At 37.5% G+C, this 24401-nt stretch overlaps 2 protein-coding genes across 2 annotated transcripts in view; one reads left to right on the top strand and one right to left on the bottom strand.

The window, feature by feature from the left end:
* LOC147069330 (nucleoredoxin-like) overlaps positions 1 to 24401 on the bottom strand; it is a 112777-nt gene that overhangs the window by 31445 nt on the left and 56931 nt on the right. The window contains exons 3-7 of the mRNA XM_085950222.1: positions 20638 to 20784; positions 12699 to 12839; positions 10636 to 10736; positions 9172 to 9370; positions 8240 to 8330 (exon numbers count right to left, since the gene is read on the bottom strand). Of these exons, the coding sequence (XP_085806348.1) occupies positions 8240 to 8330; positions 9172 to 9370; positions 10636 to 10736; positions 12699 to 12839; positions 20638 to 20784 (679 nt within the window). The remainder of the gene's footprint in view (positions 1 to 8239; positions 8331 to 9171; positions 9371 to 10635; positions 10737 to 12698; positions 12840 to 20637; positions 20785 to 24401) is intronic.
* Positions 102 to 2259, top strand: LOC147069331 (venom serine carboxypeptidase-like). Its single transcript, XM_085950241.1, has one exon. It carries the CDS (start codon positions 237 to 239, stop codon positions 1620 to 1622), a length of 1386 nt encoding a protein of 461 aa, XP_085806367.1. The 5' UTR covers positions 102 to 236; the 3' UTR covers positions 1623 to 2259.

Here is a 24401-nt window from a genome sequence, read left to right as displayed (position 1 = left end):
ACCGGTTTTTTTGACTCCCTACACTCGTTCGTGTGTTATTATTGTGTGTTTAGATTGAAATAAAAATAAAATATTGATAATTGGATGAGCAGTTTAGTCACGGCGCATCTTTCCAGCGTGTCACAACTTCGAGCGCGCTCAGCAAGTGATCACGTCTCGAATAATTGTCCGCATTCACGATTCAATAATATCCACAATAGAAAATCATTTCATAACGATCTCAGACAATCAATAATATGTTTCGCGCGGTATGGCTCCTGTCCGCGTGCGCGCTATTCGGAGTGGCGGAATGCTTCTTCAACGTGTACCCGCAGACGGAAGCTGTGGCTCCGTCGGGTGACTGCGGCGAGCCACTGATGCTGACGCCGCTGCTGGAAGCCGGCAAGATCAAGGAAGCGCAGGGTCGCGCGCGCGTGCGATACTCCGGATTCGGCGACGTCGACAGCTACGCGGGATTCTTCACAGTCAACGCCACGCATGACTCCAACACTTTCTTCTGGTACTTCCCGTCCGAGAACGCACCGACGGATCCCGTCGTCCTGTGGCTGCAGGGCGGACCCGGCGCCTCCTCTCTGTACGGGCTCTTTTCCGAGAACGGTCCCTTTGAGAGAAAACGGAAGCACTGGAAAAGACGAGAGTTCTCGTGGCACACCAATCACCACATGATCTACATTGATAACCCGGTGGGCACCGGTTTCAGTTTCACGAAAGACGGTTTCGCAGAGAATGAGACTGCTGTCGGAAACGACCTGCGCACAGCGCTCACGCAGTTCTTCACAATGTTTCCTGACCTGCAGAAGAACGACTTCTTCGTGACCGGCGAGTCCTACGCGGGAAAGTACGTCCCGGCGGTGTGCCACTCTATCCACGTCGGAAACCCCACCGCCAAACTACCCATCAACTTGAAGGGTTTCGGAATCGGAAACGGCCTCAGCGACCCCGTCAACCAACTGAGCTATGGACCTTATCTGTACCAACTGGGCCTCCTGGATCGCGACGGGTTGAAGAAATTCGTGGACTACGAAAACAGCGGTATCGATTATATCAAGAAAGGCGAATGGGTAAAGGCATCCAACGTCTTTGACACGCTACTAAACGGTGACGAGACGCCTTACGGATCCCTTTTCTTCAATTTGACCGGCTACACTTTCTACTTTAACTACTTGCATCCAAAGGACGTGTCGCATTCGGATGATTTCGTGAATCTCTTTAATCTTGCCGACGTGAGGAAGGCACTCCACGTAGGCAACCTGACCTTCAACGGCGGAGCCCAAGTGGCTAAACACATGAAATTCGACATGATGCAGTCGGTAGCGGGATGGGTAGCCGAGCTGTTGAGCCACTACCGCGCGGTCATCTACAACGGGCAACTGGACATAATCGTGGCGTACCCTCTCACCGTCAACTACCTGCAGAGTTTGAACTTCACGGGGGCGGCGGAGTACCGCAACGCGACGCGCCATCAGTGGCTCGTGGACGGGGAGATCGCCGGATACGCCAAGACTGGCGGAAACCTAACGGAGGTGATGGTGAGGAACGCTGGACACATGGTGCCCGCGGACCAGCCCAAGTGGGCGCTCGATCTCCTCAATAGGCTCACAGCCGGAAAGCCGTTCTTCTGATCAGATATCGTAATGCATCGTGCCGCTAACAGCTCAGCACAGGTTTGACTCAGGCTTTTCATTTTACAACTAGTAGATACGTAAAACAGTTGTAAATCTGAAGTATTTTCAGTGGTCAATTATGGAGTAAAAGACTCCTAAAATAAAAACATTTAATGAGGTAAGTTAATTAGGTACATAGTGTAATCTATTCTGTATACTATCTTCACCATTTTTATCACAATGAACTTTGGCATTGTCACATCAAAAGTAGAGCAACATTTCACTGTGAAAATTTTGTCATATTTAGCAAACAAAGTAACCATAATTATTATGATTTAATTTTAATTGTGTATTTATAAAATTAATAATAACAAACGTGACCTTTGCCTGTTGGAGAAACCACACAAAGTCACATTGTATGTACACGAGAATATAATTTCATTTTTTAATAAACAACTAAAATAAACCATGTGATAGATGATTAATAATATGTTTATCTTGTGGTTATGTATTATGACAAATTTAATGTAATGTGTTTTTATACTAAATAAATAATAACATAATATGTATCATACAAAAATAAAGTATATTGATCAATTATTATTAACAATTTCTCTATATATTAGGTATATTATAAAAATTAAAATTAAAATTATGTTTGTTTGATTTATTTTTCCCTCTTGACCTCAACTATATTAAAATTATAAATATACAACGTGTTTGTTAAAATCACTTTTTCTGCCAATTCCAAATTTGAATTTCTACAAACAACAGTCAATTAGTTTGAATATTATTTTGGATTCGATTTTAATTCGATGTTCATTTATTTCACTTAGCTGTCAGAATTATTTTCATTTTGACATATTGTATACCAGTGGCGAAGGGTGGAGGTAGGCTGTTAAGATCCGCCATAAATAGTGCACACTAAACTTTGTCAGTCATGTGTATTTGTTTTCATTGAAATAAGACGACAATAATTTACAGATAGTGTTGGTTAGATTATAAAATATTCAATTAAATCCTGCGAAAACCAAGCCATAATAGATAACAGTCAAAACAATACTCGTCTATCTATAAAATATCTAAAATGATGCAATCAAATCATACATAACTTTGGATATTTTGTAGATAGAATAATATTAATTATTAACAATATAACTATTATAGTTTGGTTTAGGCAGGGCTTAAGTAATGGATTTAAAAAAAATGAACCAACAATATGACGTAATATGTATTCTTAATTCAACGAAAACAAATAAGTATGAATGGAAAAGTGTGCATGATTTTGTCGAATCGCCTAATGTATACCAAAACTATTATGGTTCGGTTTAGGCAGGGCTTAATTGATTTTTAAAAACTAACTAACACCATCTGTAAAAGTGTAGTCTTGGTTAAATGGAAACAAATGCGTATGATTAACAACGTTAAATGTGCACTATTTATGGCGGATCTTGACAGCCTACCTCCACCCTTCGCTAATGTTGTATACCTAGATACAGACAGTTTAATATCGAAGAAGTAAGATAAATTTAATGTAGGTAAATCGATCAATGAAGCGATCTCGCCCAAAACCGGATTATAAATAATTACACGATAAAAATAACTTTTTATATACCTACTACAACGTTTTTAAATTTTCTGTTGAATTATTATGCTCAATATGCTCAAACTTGTATTTGATATGAAGTAAATAAAAAACAAACAAACAAATATAGGATACTCATTTTGATTTCCGTAGTAACGCAGGTATATATTAATAATTTAATTGCTAGGACCACCCCCTTAGCAACCAATAATAGTGGATTGGATTACGGATTTCTTCCGAAATAACTTTTAATACAAAACAGAATTAACTGAAAATGAATTCAATTCTACTTAAAGATGGCAAAAAGTATTTAGAGAATGCATTGGCATCGTGTTCTGATATATTCTAAAAGTTTCAAATGTCTAGCTAGTCGGGAAGTTAGTTAAAAATTGATTGCAATATTTGTACTGGATAAACAACCACCGGACAAACAAGAATACGACCTAATAAAAACGTTGTAAAAATACAAAGTATGTTTCTTTATCTATTCCAGCGCTCGAAATGGAAAAGTTTTCGAACCGGAGCGCTCGACAGTTTTCTTAAGATATTTACATAATTATCAAATTTTATGCGTACTTTATAAAAACAAGTGTATTAGATTTTCTAATATATGGCCTGTTATCTAGCTCAGACGGTCAAATTATTTTTTCCACGAGACGGAGCAATAATTTTGCCGATTTCACGACCAGGAACGGCGCTCCGGTGCGCTCCAGTCCATTTCGAGCCCTGGTCTATTCCAAATTTAAATTTTTATCACAGTTTAAATAATAAAGTTTGTATACTTTGTATTCGATTTAATTTGACCTTCACTGCAAGAAATATTAATATTCATTTTCACATATTTAATGCTTATTTTGATAGGTACATACCTGTTGCTAAATATAATTATTTTTATTGAATTAAATGTATATCGATTAATAAAGTGACCTCGAGCGAGGCGTACTTCAGCTAGTAGTAAAATAATTACAAAATAAAAAGAACTTTTTATATACCACGTTTTTAAATTTTCTGTTGAATCATATAAACTTGACAATTCTATGTATTAATAAATATAGAACACTGAAATGTCATTTTGACATTTCATATTGATTTCCATAGTAATGCACGTATATATTAATAATTTAGTGGCTAGGACCCACTTAGCAACCAATAATAGTGAGTAGTAAATTTACGAATTTTTTCCGAAACATACAAAACAAAATTAACTGAAAATTAATTCAATTCTGCTTAAAGATGGCCAAAAGTATTAAAAAAATGCATTTCCGCCGTGTTCTGATATATTCTAAAAGTTTCAAATGTCTAGCTAGTCGGGAAGTTAGTTAAAAATCTTGGACAAACAAGAAAAAATCTGTACGGGACAAACAAGAATACGAGCTAATAAAAACATGGTAATAAAATAAACACATAGATAATATATTATTTTTACAATGCCTTTCATTACTGCATTGGAGAAAATCACGTTTCTATCAAAGATGTTCTTCTTGTCATAATACATAATTTAGCATTTAAAATTGTTTGTTTTTATTAAAAAATACTAATTTAACTCCCAGCTATCCTTCTATCTTTTGGGAGATCTTAGGTCTACTTAGATTCTCTCCTTTCTGTTAATTCTAAGATAATTATTGAGCTATTGATATCGACAGCCGACGCCTGTTGTCGTTCTGAAGATGGGTTCATAGCTCAAAACAGTCAACATAAATAACTCAATAATTAACGTGAAATTGTAATATTTGAGACTTTCGCGGTTGTTTGTTATCGTAATAGACTTTTGGGCTTTCACCGCGTGTTTTTTTTTCCTTATATTTCCTCGACGTTTCGGTTTTCATTCTCAAGAGATGAGAAATATGTCGCTAAATATACTTTCCCACTCAGTAAAAAATAAGTAAACAATGGTAAGGTATATTCCATACCTAATTGGCTAACTGAAAGCATAAACCACGTCACCATAATGCCGGGGTTTAAGAAGGTATGTGGATCAGTTAAAGCGATACTTCAGTGAAACGACAAATAATTTTCAACTATAGGACTCGCTGGCACTCGGAGATCGAACGTCGAGGTGTGAATACGTCAATTTGTTTCGTGATGGCGACGGGGGTATTAATTCTTAAATCGTGTAAAGATGACTAAAAACGTTACCCATTTACTTTAAAAAGAAAACATGTAAATGAATATATTATTATTGTTACTAATAGAACAATACACAGAACATTAAATGAACGCATGTTGGATTTATATGACAAATTGTATTTCGTTCGGCATGCGTCATTTTCACCCGCGACCCGCAATGCGCGCATCGCCTAGCCACGATCTTTTCAGACCATGTCTCAACTGAGGTATAGCCTTAAACATACGTACTTTTTTTATACTACATATATTACTATAAACATTAAATGAATTTTATATAATAATTATATAGTCTGTAAACTCTCAGATTGGATAAAGCAATGGTCTATTAGTGCTCGGCCGTAGTGGTTTGGCGGGCGCGGCGCGGCGGCGTCTTGCGAAACTCAAACGTATAACCGTGTGTATTATGCCCCAAAAAAGACACTGTCTACGAACATTTCACTCACGGTTATACGTTTGAGTTTCGCAAGACGCCGCCGCGCCGCGCCCGCCAAACCACTACGGCTGAGCACTTAGGATAAAGGAGAAACCTGGGTCGCGAAATATACTACAAACTTCAATCAATTAGAATTTAACTACAATTTAATAAATTTTACTGATAATTATCAATGCGTAAAATGGGACATCAGCGCCTTTGTCAATTTAGCATTTTTATTGCCAGATCTAGCATTTTAGGCATCTAGCTTGGAAAAAAACATCTGGTTTGTGGCGTTTTTACTAGAGTACTTTAGATGCCTCCAACAGTCTTAAGGCCATGCATAAGTTGAGGCACGGTCTAAAAAGATCGTTGCTAGGCGATGTGCGGATTGCGGGTCGCGGGTGAAAATGACGCCTGTCAAACGAAATATTATTTCTCATATAAATCCAACATACGTCCATTTTATGTTCTGTTTATTATTCTATTAGTAACAATAATAATATATTCATTGACATGTTTTCTTTTTAAAGTAAATGGGTAACGTTTTTAGTCATCTTAACACGATTTTAGAATTAATTGGCCCGTCGCCATCACGCAGCAAAGTGACGTGTGTCCGACCCGACGTTCTCTCAATGAATGCGAAGCGAGTACAAAATTTCGTCGCGCGTACAGTTGAAAATTATTTGGCGTTTCACTGATGCGTCACCTTAACGGCCCACATGCTCGTCGTAGGTCAAAATTGAGTTTTTATTGTATTTTCAAACCATGATCCTGGACACTCCTTAAACGTTGTAGATAATCTATTTATATAATTTTGAAGCCTTATTATCCTTTATAGTTATTTTAAACATTTGATGACTGCATAAAGTATTTTTGTTACATAAAATAGTATTCTTTTAAACCTCTCGCTCTAATGTTTTAGAATATAGTCATATTTCGGTACATAACTGTGCAGTGGTGTTAAGATTTTTTACATTTATTAATTTTTAAACGCATTTATAAAACCATCAGTTTTATTTATGACGAGATAATTTTTGTAAAATATTCACGATAAAAAATTATATTGATGATCTCTGTGATCCCAAATTTGACAAGAATTAGGCATTTTATTATTAAAAAAATCGGCAAGATTAACACATTTGAAGATGATTCTAAAGATACTTAATATAAGCTATGTTTTTTTAGATTCAAGTGTGATAAACATCTTATGAATAATGTTGCTTTATAATAATTATTGACCTAAGAATAAGGTAGTGTTTTTTTGAAATACGCCATTTCTTTTGTCATTCCCCAGTGGTTAAGCTACAACATACGGCCGTAGCCATAAATTGACAAACTATAATTGAAGTAGGGAGTAAAATTATATTGACGTGCGTGTTAAATATGTTGAAAAAACGCTAGATAATTTAGTTTGTTTATTTTCATGCGCATAAAATTTCTGACTAACATATACTTAATGCTGGTTGGCTGGCACCTATTTTAATGAGAAATAAAACACGATGAAACAATTTCATGCATTATTTAATATTTTTGCATATTACGCAGAATTTCCGCGTAGGTATATAAAAAAAATAACAGTTATCCATCTAAAAGGTATGTTCTTTAATTATCTATGTACGTCCTACAAGAAAGAAAAAAAAGGAATTCTTGTCTTCAAACATGAAACGAAACGTTAATGCAGTTGACACAATATTGGTAGCATGGCCCCCACATCCTAAAGCGGGCCCCCCTACCTATCGCTTAGGATAAAGGCAGTGTGATGCTCCACAGTAGCGTTCTACAAATGGTGCACGCGGTAAAGTTAATGTGTATATTTTTAGTGATTTTTTTTAATTTTAATACATCCATTTCAATTATGGAGTTGTCGAGTATCGATACACAAATGAAAATTGTATCGTACAAACTCATAATTTTAAATAATAATAATATCGAAGGCAAATAGCGCCGCAGGAGACGTTTTTTACTAATACTAATTTGTGACGTGTATTTATATCATTTATCTGGTCAACTCGCCACGCCGGGCCCTTCTCAGCCCTTTTCTAGCCCGGGGTCCCAGGCTAGAGCCCTGTCAGCCCCCCCTTTGTGGGGGCGATGATTGGTAGGTATTTGTTGTTAATTTTGAAAGATATGTGTGGTTTTTACACATACCGACATTTTTTCGATTTTTGCACTTTTTTGGATACGCGAAAGGAAGGTGTCGACTTCGTTCTTGATAGAATAAGTAAATTTTCTTGCAATTTTATTTTCACAAAATCTAGCGTTTTTTTCATGCCAAATAGCTTGTTTTCATATCCCGTCTGGCATGTTTTTGTCAACCACAGTTGGCAACACTGGACACAATGCCGTGTCCACACTGACAACAAGTTGCTGGCAACCTAGTTAGATTTTTCAATAATTATGATAAGTAATTATAATAATTATCGTAAAATTGAATGAGGTTGCCAGTGTGGACACGGTATTAGTCTCACTAGCTCTCAGGCACAGAAACAATGAAATGTGGCAACTCACCAACGAAAAGCACGATGGCGGGGTGGTCTTGGAGTTTGCCGAGGAAGTGTTCAGTCAGCACGTTCACGGGTCCTGGCTTCCAAGGGAAATTCTGAAATTAATCCATACAATTATTATTAGCATCAACATTCCTAAGTAATTGTATATTTAGTATCGAAAAAAGCTACAATTTCAGGTGACAAATTGCTCAACTGATATTATTAGGCATGTGCATCAGCGTATTGGATTAAGATTTTTATTTTAATAAACATTTTAGGATATCTTGCGACACCCTGTGGGGCCGAGTAGTATGGTTTAAAAAATCTGATTAGGTTGACTGAAATTTTTAGTGATTGTTAATAAACAATTACAAGATAAAAAGAACTTTCTATATATCACGTTTTTAAAATTTTTGTTGAATCATATAAACATGACAATTCTATGTATTAATAAAAAGTTTTTATTGTACTTGATAGAAATACTGAATAAATATTATAGAATATTGAAATGTCATTTTGACATTTCATATTGATTTCCATAGTAACGCACGTATATATTAATAATTTAGTTGCTAGGACCCCCTTAGCAACCGACAATAATAACTTTCTATACAAAACAGAATTAACTGAAAATGAATTCAATTCTGCTTAAAAAATGGCTAAAACTATTAAAAGAATGCATTGTCGTCGTGTTCTGATATATTCTAAAAGTTTCAAATGTCTAGCTAGTCGGGAAGTTAGTTAAAAATCTTCAATTGTCCAATACAAATCTTGGACAAACAAGAAAAAAAAAATACTGGACACACAAGAATACGAGCTAATAAAAACGTGATAAAATAAGCAGATAATGGAATACAGAAATCTATTTATCACTACGAAGCCCTAAAATTTTGAGTTAGGTGACTCTGGAGGGTTCACCAATTAATAATTATTCGTATTGAAAATGGTCTTTACAAGTCCGTCCGGATCGCCGACGACGTGGTGCCTCGCGTCGATCGGCGCCGCGCAGCCAGGAAGGACGACCCTCAGCGCGGGAATGCCTTGCACGTGGAGGGCCAACGCGAGCTCCCTCCGCGCGCCGCCGCCCCCCTCGGAGTACCCGGCGCTCAGCCACGGCATGCCGCTGCAGCACAGACGATACGACTCTTCGCTCCTGCCACCAGAAGAACATTTACCAAATTATGACAGAAGCGCTAGGTATTCAAGTTGGCAAGCATGCCAATGTAAAAACATGTTTAAGTGAGAATTTAAACTATCCAGGTGCATAGGTAACCTAACCAGTAAAGCGGCCCGTAAACGATCATCAAAAATTGCGGATTGCCGATACAATTATCGGAAAAATGATGCAACTATTGCCCAGTTGCTGGGCAATGTATGACCCGTCATCAGTGTCGGGCAAGTGAGGCCGATGTATTTTGTGCGTAAACGTGACAACAACGGCCGGCAATGAAGTTTCTGCATCATATAAAAAAAAAAATCACATACCTAAACAAATTAATCCAAAATGAAAGAAGTATTTGGATCGGGTCCTACTTTTAAACAAACGCGAAACAATAAGTAATATACGCCAAGAATTAGTTATTGATAATTATGTATTTAAAAACTTTAAAATAAAGTCAAAATTTGACGTTTGTGCAGCTTTGTAGTTGGCCTTTTCATATTAGGATCAATATAGTTTGGATTCGATGTTCCATAGCTCCGGACGTAAATAAACCACATTAATAAGCTCCAATACCCTGTCGTTTGTCCATTTATTCATTGTACGTAGTGTAAATTGACGATTAGTACCTAATATGACACCATAATAATATTATTAATAACGACACAGCGAAAAATTATAACAATGTTTTGTCGAATCGGCTGTCACAAATGTTTTTATTGTTGCTAGGGGTGAGGTCAAACAGAGACGCACATATGGAGGAGAGCGATAATGAAATAGATTTAACTAGCAATTATTGCCGTATTGAGTTCGATATTCGATATATCGACCAACCATGCTGCCAGAAAGCAAAGGCAATAGATGGAAAGTTTCGGCAACGCAGACTACTATTTTCGTATTTTGGGGAACTTTTCACAGCAACACAATTGCCGTCAAAAGTTGCTGCGTTTACGAGCCTCTTTAGAGCAGTGATTCCCAACGTGGGGCGTGCACCACACAGGGGGGCAATTTGAATGTTTTGAGGGGGGAACCGTTTTTAAGTACTTTCCTGTGAAGATTCAAATTCACCGTTTTTACACAACAAAACTAATGAGGTACCTACATATTATTGTTTTTTTCATTAAAATCTCGATTTCGCCAAAATGGTCGATTCGCCCTTTTTACAAAATAACGACGATGTAGGCTAAACTAATAATTGCTTACCAGCGAACCCGTCAGGAAGTCTATGTGGATTTATACCAGCGAAAAATGGTGCTCACCTGTCGCTGCTGACGAAAATGATCCGAAAGTCGTGACCTCGCCTCCTGATGATGGAGTACGTCTCAGCCAGCTGAGGTGTGAACACCTTGCAAGGCGGGCACTAGATACAAACATTCGATACAACATTAGTAAACACGTCACGACGCGTTTCGGCATTACATGTCGGAGTACTTAGAATGCCACCACAGTGAAAAAGATACGAGAGGGTAGATGGCCCCCGAGTGCAGAATATTTTCGAGGTTTACTTATCCAGCAACATGGTATCTATACTCTTTTTTTTGTAAGACCCTTTGTCCCTGCATTTTTTATTTGGTGTTTTGTGGCGAAGGGTGGAGGTAGGCTATTAAGATCCGACAGAAATAGTGCATACCTACTAAACTTTGTCAGTCAAATGTATTTGAATTTATTGATTGGTTTCTTCTCCTTCTTCTTCGGCCAAATCCACCCCTTAGTTGGAGCATATGGAGACCACGCGGCACCTACAAGAATCCCTGTCGCTCGCCAATCTTCTTGCTTCATTCCAGGTCAAACCAGCATCCCGTAGCTCCACCGTATACACTCTATAGATAGTATTTAGCGGCTATCCGTTTCCAATTGGCTTAGGCAGGGTTTAACTGAATTTTAAAAACTAACCAAATTGCAAATTGTATTTTTAGTTCAATGAAAACAAACGAGTATGACAAAGTTTAGTGTGCACTATTTATGTCGAATCTTAACAGCCTACCTCCACCATTCGTCATTTACTGTACATTGTGGATTCATCGGTTTCGCTTGGCTACATATTTTCATTCTGACACGTGTACAGCGTCCTGGAAGACAAACGCGTAAAAACCGCGTATTACAAAATATATGGCTGGTGGATAAGTAACAAGGTTACCTATAATTTATCCAAATAACATGGAACATACATAATTTGAAAACACCTCAGATATATACTTATTGATAAAATCTTTGATAAAAATAAGACATCCGGCGGAACTTGAACCCGCATCCACTAGATTCGCGTCAGTAAGTGCCGGTTCCGCTAGACGCCGTATTTTTTAAAAAGATTTTATCTAATAGGAATATTATAATATCTGACGTGTTTTCAAAATGATATAAGTATGTTTAATAAAGAATGTTACATTCTCAAATCAGGTGAACTATTGGTTGAAACAAAATGTTTATAAAATATGGAATGTCTGGGATGAATTAACAACTGGCAGATAATTAAAGAATTGATGAAAGCGAGGAGTTTGTAGTTGGAAGAAATTAAGTCCAGTGACTTGCTAAAAGGACATATTTATTATATTGGCTGTAAAACACATTAAAAAGAATCAACTAGATCACTAGAACAATGGGAGAATAATTACAAGATAAAAAGAACTTTTTATATACAACGTTTTTAAATTTTCTGTTGAATCATATAAACTTGACTTAACTAGCTTTTTTTTTTTTTTTTTTTTTTTTTTCGACCATGTCCGATCCTGATAGGATCATATGGGCCTCCACAGAGTGGAGGTTTGTATTGACAGATTTTGTTTTTTACGAGAAATGGATGTCAGCCACTTGCTCAACCTATTAGGTCCATACCCTGACACACACAAATTGAAAAACAATTTTTGTACTTGCCAGACCCAGGATTCGAACCTGGGACCCACGGCTTTGTAGTCCAACGCTTATGCCGCGCGGCCACCGTGGGCTACTAGCTACTAGGCTAACTAGCTTAAACGGTTAAAAAACTGTACTTGATAGGAATAATACTGAAATGTCATATTGATTTCCATAGTAACGCACGTATATATTAATAATTTAGTTGCTAGGACCACCCCCTTAGCAACCAATAATAGTGTCAAAATAACTTTTCATACAAAACGGAACTAACTGAAAATGAATTCAATTCTGCTTAAAGATGGCTAATAGTATTAAAAAAATGCATTGGCATCGTATTCTGATATATTATAAAAGTTTCAAATGTCTAGCTAGTCGGGAAGTTAGTTAAAAATCGATTGCAAGATTTGTACCGGAAAAACAAAAATACGAGCTAATAAAAACGTTGTAAAAATGAAGTCATGCTACTCACCCAATGCGCTGCAAAGTAAAACGCAGTCACACAATTTTCCGGAAAGTCCTCGTAAGTGAGGAGGCTCTCCTTTTTCTCGTCGTCGTCTGCCGTCTCCGCGTCAGCACCACCACACCGCTCCAGCGCCAGCCCGCTCAGGATCTACCGGAAAACACATACAATTATATTGAGTACCTAAATCGCGATGGTTACATGTAAATTTAACGTACAACATTTCACCGTGGCACAGCTCGCCGTGAGCTTTCTTATCGGAAAGAGATGACTTTATACCTACTATACATACGGTCTCCAATTTTATTAGATTTGTGGGGTTCTATTTGGGTCATATTTATGGGGTTCGATTTGAGTTACCACTGTGGGAATCGTCAACGTGTCGTAGGTCATGGTGTCGAGGATGATGATGAATAAGTCGAAGATGGATGCAGGAGCTAGTTTTATTTGCAGCGTAACGGTCGGTACAATAGTATATTACAGTAGTTATGTTACGATACTAAGCTTATGATAGGTACGGATCCGAGGTCCGCAACTCGGTACAATGAGATGTTGTGCAGGACGATACGAAGATTGAGATATTAACAGACCGGAAACGTATATTCGAGTGAAATTTCCGATAAACTATTATTCGCTATTCATACAATCAAAATAATATTCTTTTTATTGAAATAATCGAGTCAGCTATTATCTGGGGTTTCCACCAATGGATGACTGACTGACTAAGTGAAAAAGGATATATGCGGATATTTATTACTGCGGTTAGCTCCTTAGCGAGTTTGCTATAATTTGACACTCAGAAAATAGATTCAATATGAACATTAATTCAATTTTCATAGCATATTTTGGCAAAATTCATGAATTCAAGAATGAAAGCCTAACCTAAACCTAACAAACAAATCAGTATATCGGCTATTTTTTTTAAAATTTGTTTACTGCTGGCTTCATGTAAAGTGTAAACCAACAAGAACCGTGTTTTATTTAGAAATGAATTTTATTTCAGTATTATACAACCCAAAGAAGTTGGACGGTCTTTAATATACGGCCATATATTTCCTATACAATATTTCACGGTAAAGTGTGTTACGGCGAACTGCATATGTACAAGTTTCCGGACACGAATCGCGACCCGCCATTAAATTATGATAAAATTTTCGCGAAACACTGAATAATAGCACCCAGAATATAGTTGAAAGTTGATCTCTCCTGAAAGCATGAAACAATATCTTGCGGCTCACTGGTTGGGATTCTCTGCCCTAACCCTTTGCGGCCTCTAGACCTCAAAGTGTTCAAATAAACCAAAATTAAAAAAGGGTTTTATAATTACATGTATTTATTATAAATAAAAATATTTTTACGTTTATTTTTTATGGTGGTTGTACGTATTAACCACTGGGCAACTAGAACAAAAAAAAACATAAATTCAACACATAGAAAATAGCAAATAATTGTATATTCCGACCATGTCCGATCCTAATAGGATCATATGGGCCTCCACAGAGTAGAAGTTTGTATTAACAGATTTTGTTTTTTACGAGAAATGGATGGCAGCCACTTGCTCAACCTATTAGGTCTATACCCTGACTCACACACAAATTGAAAAACAATATGTGTACTTGCCAGACCCAGGATTCGAACCTGGGTAATAATAAAAAAATCTCAAATCAAATATATTAACTATCAGTGTTATTTATAAATAATATACGTTCCTGTTATTCATCAGCTGTCAAAGTCAGACTAGTCCTTCACACAAAAACCGGTGGTAATATCGATTTCCAAAAAATATGTAGCATTGATCTATGCATTACATTTGTAGAAGGTGTGTTAATGCTAGTGTATTATTTATCATGTAACGTATCTATTCAAATCAAACCATTCACTGCGTGAACACGACAGACGCGTCAGTATGAGCACCCTATAGAATAATGACAGGCAATAACAGTTCATACATAATATACAACAACGGGAGGGGCGGATAAAGTAGGATCAGTCGTTGTGAATGTATCGGCTTTCTACTTGAGTATATTTAATAATATGAAAAATATGTACTTATTCTATATTTTATGAAACATTTTGTTGAATTCTCTTTGTTCATTTGCATACATATTGATAAGCTGATATCAAATAAAATTATGATTTGGTAGAAACTAGGTTTAGTAACTGTAAAAAAGACGTTGCTTGAGGATGATCACACATTCAAATATGGTATAGATCTGTTGTAACGGTTTTTACATCGTGAACATAGATGACTATAATATAGTTTATCATTATAAAACTGTTTTTCGGACCCTGCGATTATCTGTATTTCTGGCACCCAACTCGAGCAAGTCAGCAGCTACATCTATCTCGGACAGCAGGTGTCCATAGACGGAAGCATGCACGATGAAATTGCTCGAAGAACAAAGCTGGGATGGAGTGATTTCGGACGTCTGAATAGTATCTTCAAGAGTGACCTACCATTATGTCTTAAGCGTAGGGTGTTCAACCAATGTGTGCTACCCGTGCTCACGTATGGCTGCGAGACGTGGACCCTCAACACGAGAGATGTCCAAATGCTAAGAGCCACACAGCGAGGCATGGAGAGGTGCATGTTGGGCATCACGCGAAAGGACCGTAAGAGAAACGAATGGGTTAGGAAGCAGACAAGAGTACGCGATGTAATAGACGTTGCCAAACAGCTGAAATGGAGATGGGCGGGGCACATTGTTCGCCGAAAGGACGGCCGCTGGACAAATGCCGTCATCCAATGGTACCCAAGGGGTACGAAACGGCCACAGGGTCGCCCTAAAAGCCGCTGGATTGACGAACTGGTAAAGTTCGGCGGAAATACGTGGCAGCGAACGACACAGGACCGAGAGAGTTGGAGAAAGCTTGGGGAGGCCTTCATCCAGCAGTGGATTGACCCCGGCTGATGATGATGATCATTATAAAAATGTGGCTACTTAAAACTAGATGGCAATGGCAGCACAAAAATAATAGAGGGTGGTTTCACAGTGAAACCACCGGGCAACAAAGGGCTAAGCAGCAGAGAGCACAATAATATAGCAGACTCCTTAATATGCTGGGTAATGATCCGTGTTTCATTCTCTCTAATGACGGCAGGATGTCAGTGATAAAAGAAACAGAAAGATGCACAAAATACTGTGACAACATAATAGGTAGGTACATAATATATTTTTCAAAGTGATGACTATGCTGTTCTGTTGCATTATTATCGTAAGATATTTTAAATACCGCGCGAAATTACCCCATAAACGCCACTTTTCTTGATTTTATAACACCTCACATCCAATTTATAAACATCGGCGAGGTCTTCTGATTGAGTTAAAGACTATTTAAAAAAAAAATAAGAAAAGACACTTTCAGAGACATTCATTGCAATATCGCATAAATATTTGGTAATTGTGCCGCAGAGGTGGACACGAGCTTTTATATATTTTTTTACGAAAACAGTTTATTCCATGTAGACAATTATAATAAATACCTTTTTCTGTCGGCGCATCGGCTTTTCGATCCAATAATCGTTAATTGAAAAGTTGAAATTTTCATACATTTTGATACACCATTATCACAAACCAAGATTATATGAGGTAATATTAGGTTGGGGTAGGTTAGATTAGGTTAAGTTATGTTTGGTTAGGTTAGGTTTGGTTTGGTTTGGTCTAAAAAGAAAGTTATAAAATGTCATGTCCGTCTCTGCGGCACATTTACCAAATACTTTTTAATATGTAACGTTTTCATACGATTCTATTTAAATATTATTAAAACGTGTGAACACTGAACGTCACAGAAGCCTACCTAATATAATGTATTACTGGTGGTCAAAGGCTTATGGAATCGGGATGTCATTTGTTTTCTTTGGGAATTTGAAATTCGAATTATTGATTTTATCACTTTAATACGATGTACAGACCTACATACTTATCTGGAGAATGAGATGGGGGAGCCACTGTCGAAAACTACCCAATTACGTCTCGTAACTGGCAAAATCTGTCATTCGAATGACGTTTTTCAATATGGCGTCCTATGGTAGTTCGTAGTTCCATTTTTGGCCATTCTCCAGACAAGTTTGTAGAGGTCTGTAATTGGATTGTCACTAGGGAATCCAATCCCGAGCCAAAATTCTGATCCCGGGATTTCGGGATTACAATTGGCAATCCCGGGATTGACATTTTTTTCCATTGGTAATATAAAAAAAATATATTTACAAAAAATAACATTGATAAAATCGGTCAAAAATAAATTTAGTATAATTTATACTATTTAAGACATTTATTGTTAATATTGTATATCTACGTTCAATCTTGGAAATACATAAGTTTAATGGAGTAAATAATATTGAAATATAAATAATATTGTGAATTTAATATGAGATTGCTTTTTTGATAGTACATAAGACATAATGAATGGGTTAGCGAGATTTAAAATAGTAAAGTAAATAATCATGGTGTACTTATGGCCTTTTCGCTTCATAAATCTAATAATTAGTCAGACAAATATGAAACTGCCGTAAAACGTATGAGATCATGGTGGAATTACTTTGTTAAAAGTGCGAAGCATTGTTTTTTTCCAATCTTTCTCATTTTTATTAATTTATGTGAAAATATAAAATGAATCCGCAACTTACACAAGGGCATAAATCAAATTTCATTCAAACTCAGTTTATTTGTAAGTTATTTGTTATTAAAAGTATTTTTTATTTTATTTTCCATAAAAATTGATAAAAAAATCAATCCCGAAAGTTTCGGGATTAGGTTTATCAATCCCGGGATTTATAGGCATCAAAAATAGCTCGGGATCTCGGGATCCCGGGATTGGAATCCCCAATTGTCACTATTTTCAGTGAAATTGTCAACATTTATATTTATTTACTGTCTAATAAGCAGCAATATACCTAGGTACAGAACCAAACTGACATGGAGTGCATTTGGGCGCCTGATATCTTCAAAAGTGACCTTATATTGTGTTTTAAGCGTAGTGTTCAATCAAAGTGTACTACCAGTACGCATATACGGGTCTAGGGCGATTCGGCGCTGGGACAATTGGGCGCCACGCAATCGAATGAAATTCGAAAATAAATAGACGTTCGTGAATTATAGGTACTTTTAAAATAATATATACTTAATATTATTATATTATTATGTAAAACTTGGTGAGAATTTAAATATGCACACGTAAATAATGATTTAACTGTGCATATGTTTAAGTTCTAGCGAGAAGAGAGCTCTTTTATTTTTATATAAAACCTCAGGCATGATAATTCTCAATCCGCAATAAAACTGATGGAAACTGATTAAAATTTCTCGTCTCCTTTCTGTATACATTGTAACGAACGTCTATATTTTATTTCATTACACAGTGCGGCGCCCAATTGTCCTGGTGCCTAATTGTCCTGGCGATCGGTTTTCCCATTCCCGCATATTCGTACGCGTGTGTAACATGGGCTCTTTAATTGCGAGTAGAGCAACGTGGCATAAAAAGGTGCATGTTGAGTATAGCAGCAAAGAGTACGCGATGTGATAGAGGTCGTTAAGCAGATGAAATCGCAATGGGTTGAACATGTCGCACAGCGAATGGACAACTGCAGGACAAATGTCGTCATACAGCGGTACTTAATAGGCACTAAACGACCAGGTGGATGATCAAAAATCCGCTGGAGAAGCGAACTCATAGGGGAGGCCTTTACCCAGCAATGGATTGCATGGGCCCCACATCCTGAAGCAGGCACTCAGGCTAGGATCTTTGGCGGCCCCCTACCTATCGCTAAGGTTAAAAGCAGTGACGAACTACATTAACGTTTTTAAAATTTTGTTTTAGCTCAAATTAAGGTTATATTTATATAAAAAAAATTATAGCATTTTTTTAATACATGGATTAATTATGGAGTTGTCGAGTATTGACACACAATAATGAAAAATTACATCGCTCAATCATATAATTTTAAATGTTAATGGTCATGAAGTATAAATAAGCTAATGTATGATGTGTGTTTATCTCATTTATCCGGTCAACCCGACACGACGGGCCTCTCCAAAGTCCGGGCCCCCAGGCTAGAACCCTGTCTGCCCCCCCTCTTGTGGGGGTCATGGTGGATTGACCCCGGATGATGATAATGATGATACCTAAGCATGATAGATTTTATTTCACTTGCACAGACATTTCTGCTAGAATTTTTGAATTTATTATCTATTTCTTTCTTCAGATCTACGCGGGGCAGTTTTCATGCAGTCGATTTCACTAATACCCACGGCGCTTTGAACCCTTCCACCCTCTCCCACCCTATCGACCGCCATTGGCATAAAATATGAAACGAAATTATTGCAGTCCGCTTTGCACTTTGCACTTTGGCGGATATATTACACGACTGCCGGTGGGTACATCGCCGCATCCCCCGCCCCGCGAAAGTGGCCATTTCTCACGCAAATGTCCGCACTTTTCTATCTGGGAAGTGTAGATAAAAAAACAACCTCAAATGAAATAGAAAATTCTAAGCGGAAGAACGCTGGAATCAGCATCGCGTTTAAGCGACTCGGCATTTTTCTTGTCAGATCTACCATTTTTAAAATAATATCATCTAGCTTGTAAAACACGCATCTGGCGGATGACATTCAATTTGACGCTTTTAAATTCCACAAAGAGTTATAAACCTCAAAAAATCTTTCAACAGATAAAACCACCATCTTAATCCTTGCTGTAGATCATGGCCCCCACATCCTGAAGCGAGCCCCCAGGCGAGGATGTTTGGCGGGCCCCCCTACTTATCGCTAAGTGTAAAGGTAGTGTGATGCTTTACAGTAGCGTTTTCCATGGTGTATACCATAGATGTATAAATATAGTGTATACTGTATGCGGTAAAATTAAGGTGTACTTTTAGGTATTTTGTATTTTTAATATGTACATCCATTTGAATTATGGAGTTGTCGAGTATCGGCACACAGTTAAAAATTGCATCGTACAATCAAATATTTTAATTATTAATAATTATTGAACTAAAATAGCGACTCTTTTTTTTAATATTAGAGCAAATTTGTGGTCTGTGTTTATCTCACTTATCGGTCGACTCGTCACGCCGAGCCCTTCTTGAGCCCGGGCCCTTAGGCTAGAGCCCTGTAAGCCCCCCCTTGTGGGGGCCATGTTGTAGATACTTGTGTAACACGCAATGGTGGTTTATCGCATATGCAAAATTATCACTAGAGTGTCTGCAAACTTGTGCAAAACAGGCACCTGTAGGGCTATTCTTATCTTAACTCCAATATGAATAAAAAAAAAGTGATAAATATGATATGTCTTACCGTATTCAGGTAATTATTTCGGGAAGATAACTGTCAGGCATGGGCTCCACGAGAGGGGGGGGGGGGGCTGACAGACCTCTAGACTGGGGGTCCGGAGTGTTAATGTAATACGATGATTGATATATTTAAATGATAATTTCTGTATAGAATTTGGAAAACACTGTTGTAGAGCATAACACTGCCCTTAATCATAGCGATAGGTAATTGGGCCCGCCAAAGATCCTGGCCTGGAGGTCCGCTTCAAGATATGGGGGCCATGCTGTCAGGCGTGGTATTTTTTTTAACACGGGCACCCATGACCGCGAGCAGTCAAATGTCGTTGACTAATATAGTTAACACGTCTTACTTGAATATAATCAGATGCATTGCAGAATCAATTAAGACGCCGTGCAGTGTGTTAACAACAATCATAGATAACCGCTTTATTTATGGAATTGCTCCTAGTGATATCCGTTTCATTTTTACGTAAACGTGTCAGCTATGTATTTAGAATAGCCCTGCTGAATTCTGATCGGAGTTATCCGAGGCATTGAGAGTTATCGCTTAGAAAACGTTTTGGTTGTACAGAAATTAAAATGAAACACATAAATACCTAACAAAATACTGCCAGGAGTCACCAGGTAACTAACTATCATTGAAATTACAAAATTGCTCACCTGGCGAAGCGATCTCGGGGTCCACGGGAAGTGGCTGTGGCAGTCGAGAAGGTCCCTAGGAGGTCTGGCCACCTCTGCACCGCCCTCCTTCACCACCACCAGAGTGGGCTCGCAGACTTTTATTCGGTACTTGTACGTTAACCGTCTCTGTGAACAATAAAATAAAAACCATAATTAAAGTATTAATCGAGTAAGCATTTTGATACCACTGGTGGATGCGACAACTCGCAATAACTCGCAAATGAACACCCATAATTATCATACATGCATGTAAGATGCATATCTCTACACTATAATTATTCTCTGTAATAGTGCGGTTATTATAAGTGATACATATCAGTCATATTCGTGCTCAAAGCTCAAAGTATAAGTGTTCTCACCCGGATAGCGAAAGGTGTGAGCTCGAAGCGAGATTATTTTAATCAGTGAGCTTTTCAGGTTTGTCAATATATTGAAGAATATAAATGATCAAAAAGCGGATTGTTTGGGTACCTACGAGGAATATACCTGGATAAGTTCGGTATTCCGAGGGCGAGGTAGGTAAGTGTAGAGGCCAGTGGCACTTTTTAACCCCACCTCCTTAAAACCAATAGAAATGTTATCACCCCCTCACTTTATTTAATATGTAACATTTTATCTATTGAAAACATCCCACGCATATACACTAGAAAAAATCATTTTGCATAAAAAAAATACGACACCCGACGAGACTTCAACCTGTATCTGCTGGAGTCGCGCCAGAATACTTTTCCTATTAAGCTACGGGCATCTTACCAAATAACGATGATTTAAACTGTGGTTGTTAGTGATGTTACATTAAATATTTATCGAATTCCGTTATAATGTTGGCTATCGCTTTTAGTATATTAAATTAAGGTAGGTATCAATTAATTTCTTAATTACTAACCGAAGTCGCAGATCACTCCATTATATAGTTTTTTATAACGTACTTAGATATTTTTAAATCATGTATATCATATATTATATTAGGTGATAATAACCCCTTACCTGGAAATAATTATTCCCCTATTGGAGAGGCTTTGCATACCGCAGTGCTAATGCCCAATAATACAACAAAACAATCAATAATCGTACATGCTATGCTACAGCCACCATCTTGGAAAATAGCAGACCATTTAAATTTTTTTAAAGATATATTGAGTCTCAAAGCTCAAAAGAAACCGCGAAAAATAGTCATTTATTGGCCGTACTGATAAAAATGTTACGCATTACTGCCAAACCGGCTAAAAAGAGGTTTGCATGTCCGAAAAGGTTGGACACTCATTCCCCGAGGTTACAGGTTATGGAGACCATCAATTTAATTTGGTAAGGTGGCCCTGTTCACAAACCCTAGTAACCGTGAGGGCGGGAATGGAACGGCCAGAGTCGGACTGCTAGGTTTAATGTTTAATGATGAAATCAATCACGGGGCCGAACGAGATTAGGGGGCCGCCATCCGCCAACCCCCCTTTTATGCGATCCCATTTATTTTTATTTCTCCCTCTGCGCGTGGAAGAGACGTGAGATTCAGTGACCCCAAAAAATGAATCTGTTGAATCCGCCGAGAATTTGTGTTTTCGATTTATCCATTGGCCCTAACATAAATTTAAATAAGTCCAGTCGAAACAATTAAATTACCAGGTGTCCCGCAGTAGGAATTTATTAGGGTACAGTTTAACTGTCAATTTAAACCTTTTTAGGACGGCAGGGTATATGTCCCACGTTGCTCGCAAAATGAAAAGTGCCCACTGAGTCGGATCGTGAAAATAAGCAACAGTTTGCGAGTCGGATGTTAGCATTAGAAGGAAAGTCCACAGGAGGTGGTCTGGCAACGGTGCGCCAGATAATTTTTCTAATAGAGTCATCCTTAAATTTATTAAAATACTGCATTACTAAGTGTGTGGAAACGGTGCGCAGGACGCACAGTTTACGCTGTTAAAGGCTTGGTTAAGGCGATGTCTTTGCCTACCAGAGGCACCTAGCGGAAAAATACGAAGATTGCAATTTAAGACATTTTTTTGATAATTTACAATTTCAACAACTGTAAGTATTAATTAATAAATATGTATCTGAAAACTTTAAAAAGAAAAATATTTTTTAAAGATAAACTTACAATTGTAAATTTTTTTTATAAAATGTGAATTTGTCAAAGGACCCAATCTTATTATTACATATGCTGTATGGTCATATTTATTATTAAAATTTATCGTAGTAGATTTTTGGGTTTCCACCGTATGTCCATCTTCCTTCTTTACTCGACGTTTCGGGTTCGTTGCAGAGGCCATTATCAAGAGATGATATGTTTTATGATGAAAATGTAGTGTAGGTATATGAATATAAACGTTGATTCACACGGTGGAAACCCACAAATCTACTACGATAAAAAACAACCGTGAAATCCTCAAACATCATATTAAAATTTGGTTTATCAAGTTTTCTATGTTGTACCGAAGAGATTTTTGACTACTTCATAGTTTTAATAATCTCTATATATATAAAAATCTCGTGTCACGATGTTTGTGGTCGAACTCCTCCGAAATGGCTGGACCGATTGTTATGAATTTTTTTATGTATATTTGTTAGGTATGAGAATAGGTCAACAAGTATATTTCATACCGCTAGGTGATTAGGGTATCTCTATCCAGAAAATTTTTTCTTTTATTTTTTTGAAAATTTCTTTTTGTATTTTTTTTATTATTTTGCATCAAAAAATACCTATAACCCCAAATTTTCACCCTCCTACCCCCACCCTCCCATTTTTTAATCGCGATTATATTATTTTTGTATGAACAAATTTAACCGTCGTTCGTATTTCAAACAGAACGAAATTATTTATGTTGTTGAATGACAGATGGCGCTACGTCCGAGAAGAATTCAAGAGAAGCGTTGCGTCATTTTGACATTTCATTCAGCATATCACAACGCAGTGCGTGCAAAATTTTGTACGATTTATTTTAATTTATCTATTTTTATGTGCGTGTATTACAGTGCACAATGCCATCAAGACGCAAGGGGGGCCATTTGGGCCGTCGAACGAATAAAGCAACAAACATGCGAAATAGTAGAGCAGAAAGAACAGATGAACAAATCCAACAAGATAACAAAAACGTGCGTGTAAGCATGTCGCAATTGCGTGCATCCCAATCACAAGAGGCACGAGCTGAACGAAATCAACAACGACAATTGGAACGGAGCCAAGCGCGCCGGTTTGTAGTTAACACACGCAGAGGAAATGGCCGACAACGCCAACAAGTACATCGAACATTTACGTCTCGCATTCGAGTACGAGCCAGATATTGAATATTCCGCTCATCCGAAAGTACTGATTGGTGCTATGGACAAAGAATGTCCCCATTGTCATGCGCTCAAATTCAAACATGAGTCAGCCGGGATGTGTTGCGTCTACCACTAAAAGTGCAACTACCAGAAATTGAGATACCACCAGAACCATTGAACGGCTTGCTCATCGGCACGGTTCCAGATTCAAACCTGTTCCTGAAGTCCATTCGCACATTCAATTCATGCTTCCAAAAGACTTCGTTTAGACAACAGAAATAGTTCACAATACTGCGGCAAATGGTCAACAATTTCATTCTACGTTCAAAATCAAAGGCCAAGTATACCACAAAGTAGGCTCATTGCTGCCAATGCCAAACGAACCACATAATTTTTTACAAATCTACTTCATGGGCGGTGAGGACATCAATCATGTGGATGCACGTTGCGGCTACAATAGCCTCAATTCGCCTAATGCCAGGCGAATC

This window comes from Rhyacophila brunnea, unplaced genomic scaffold (genome assembly GCF_057557595.1).
Source record: "Rhyacophila brunnea isolate RB1 unplaced genomic scaffold, BYU_Rbru_1.0 scaffold_23, whole genome shotgun sequence".
NCBI lineage: Eukaryota > Metazoa > Arthropoda > Insecta > Trichoptera > Rhyacophilidae > Rhyacophila > Rhyacophila brunnea.
Note: the sequence above shows the minus strand (reverse complement) of the source record. Positions and strands in the feature narration are given on the sequence as shown.

What these genes read in the sequence shown, in the direction of transcription:
- LOC147069331 (XM_085950241.1), top strand. Translation starts at nt 237, where the DNA reads ATGTTTCGCGCGGTATGGCTCCTGTCCGCGTGCGCGCTATTCGGAGTG.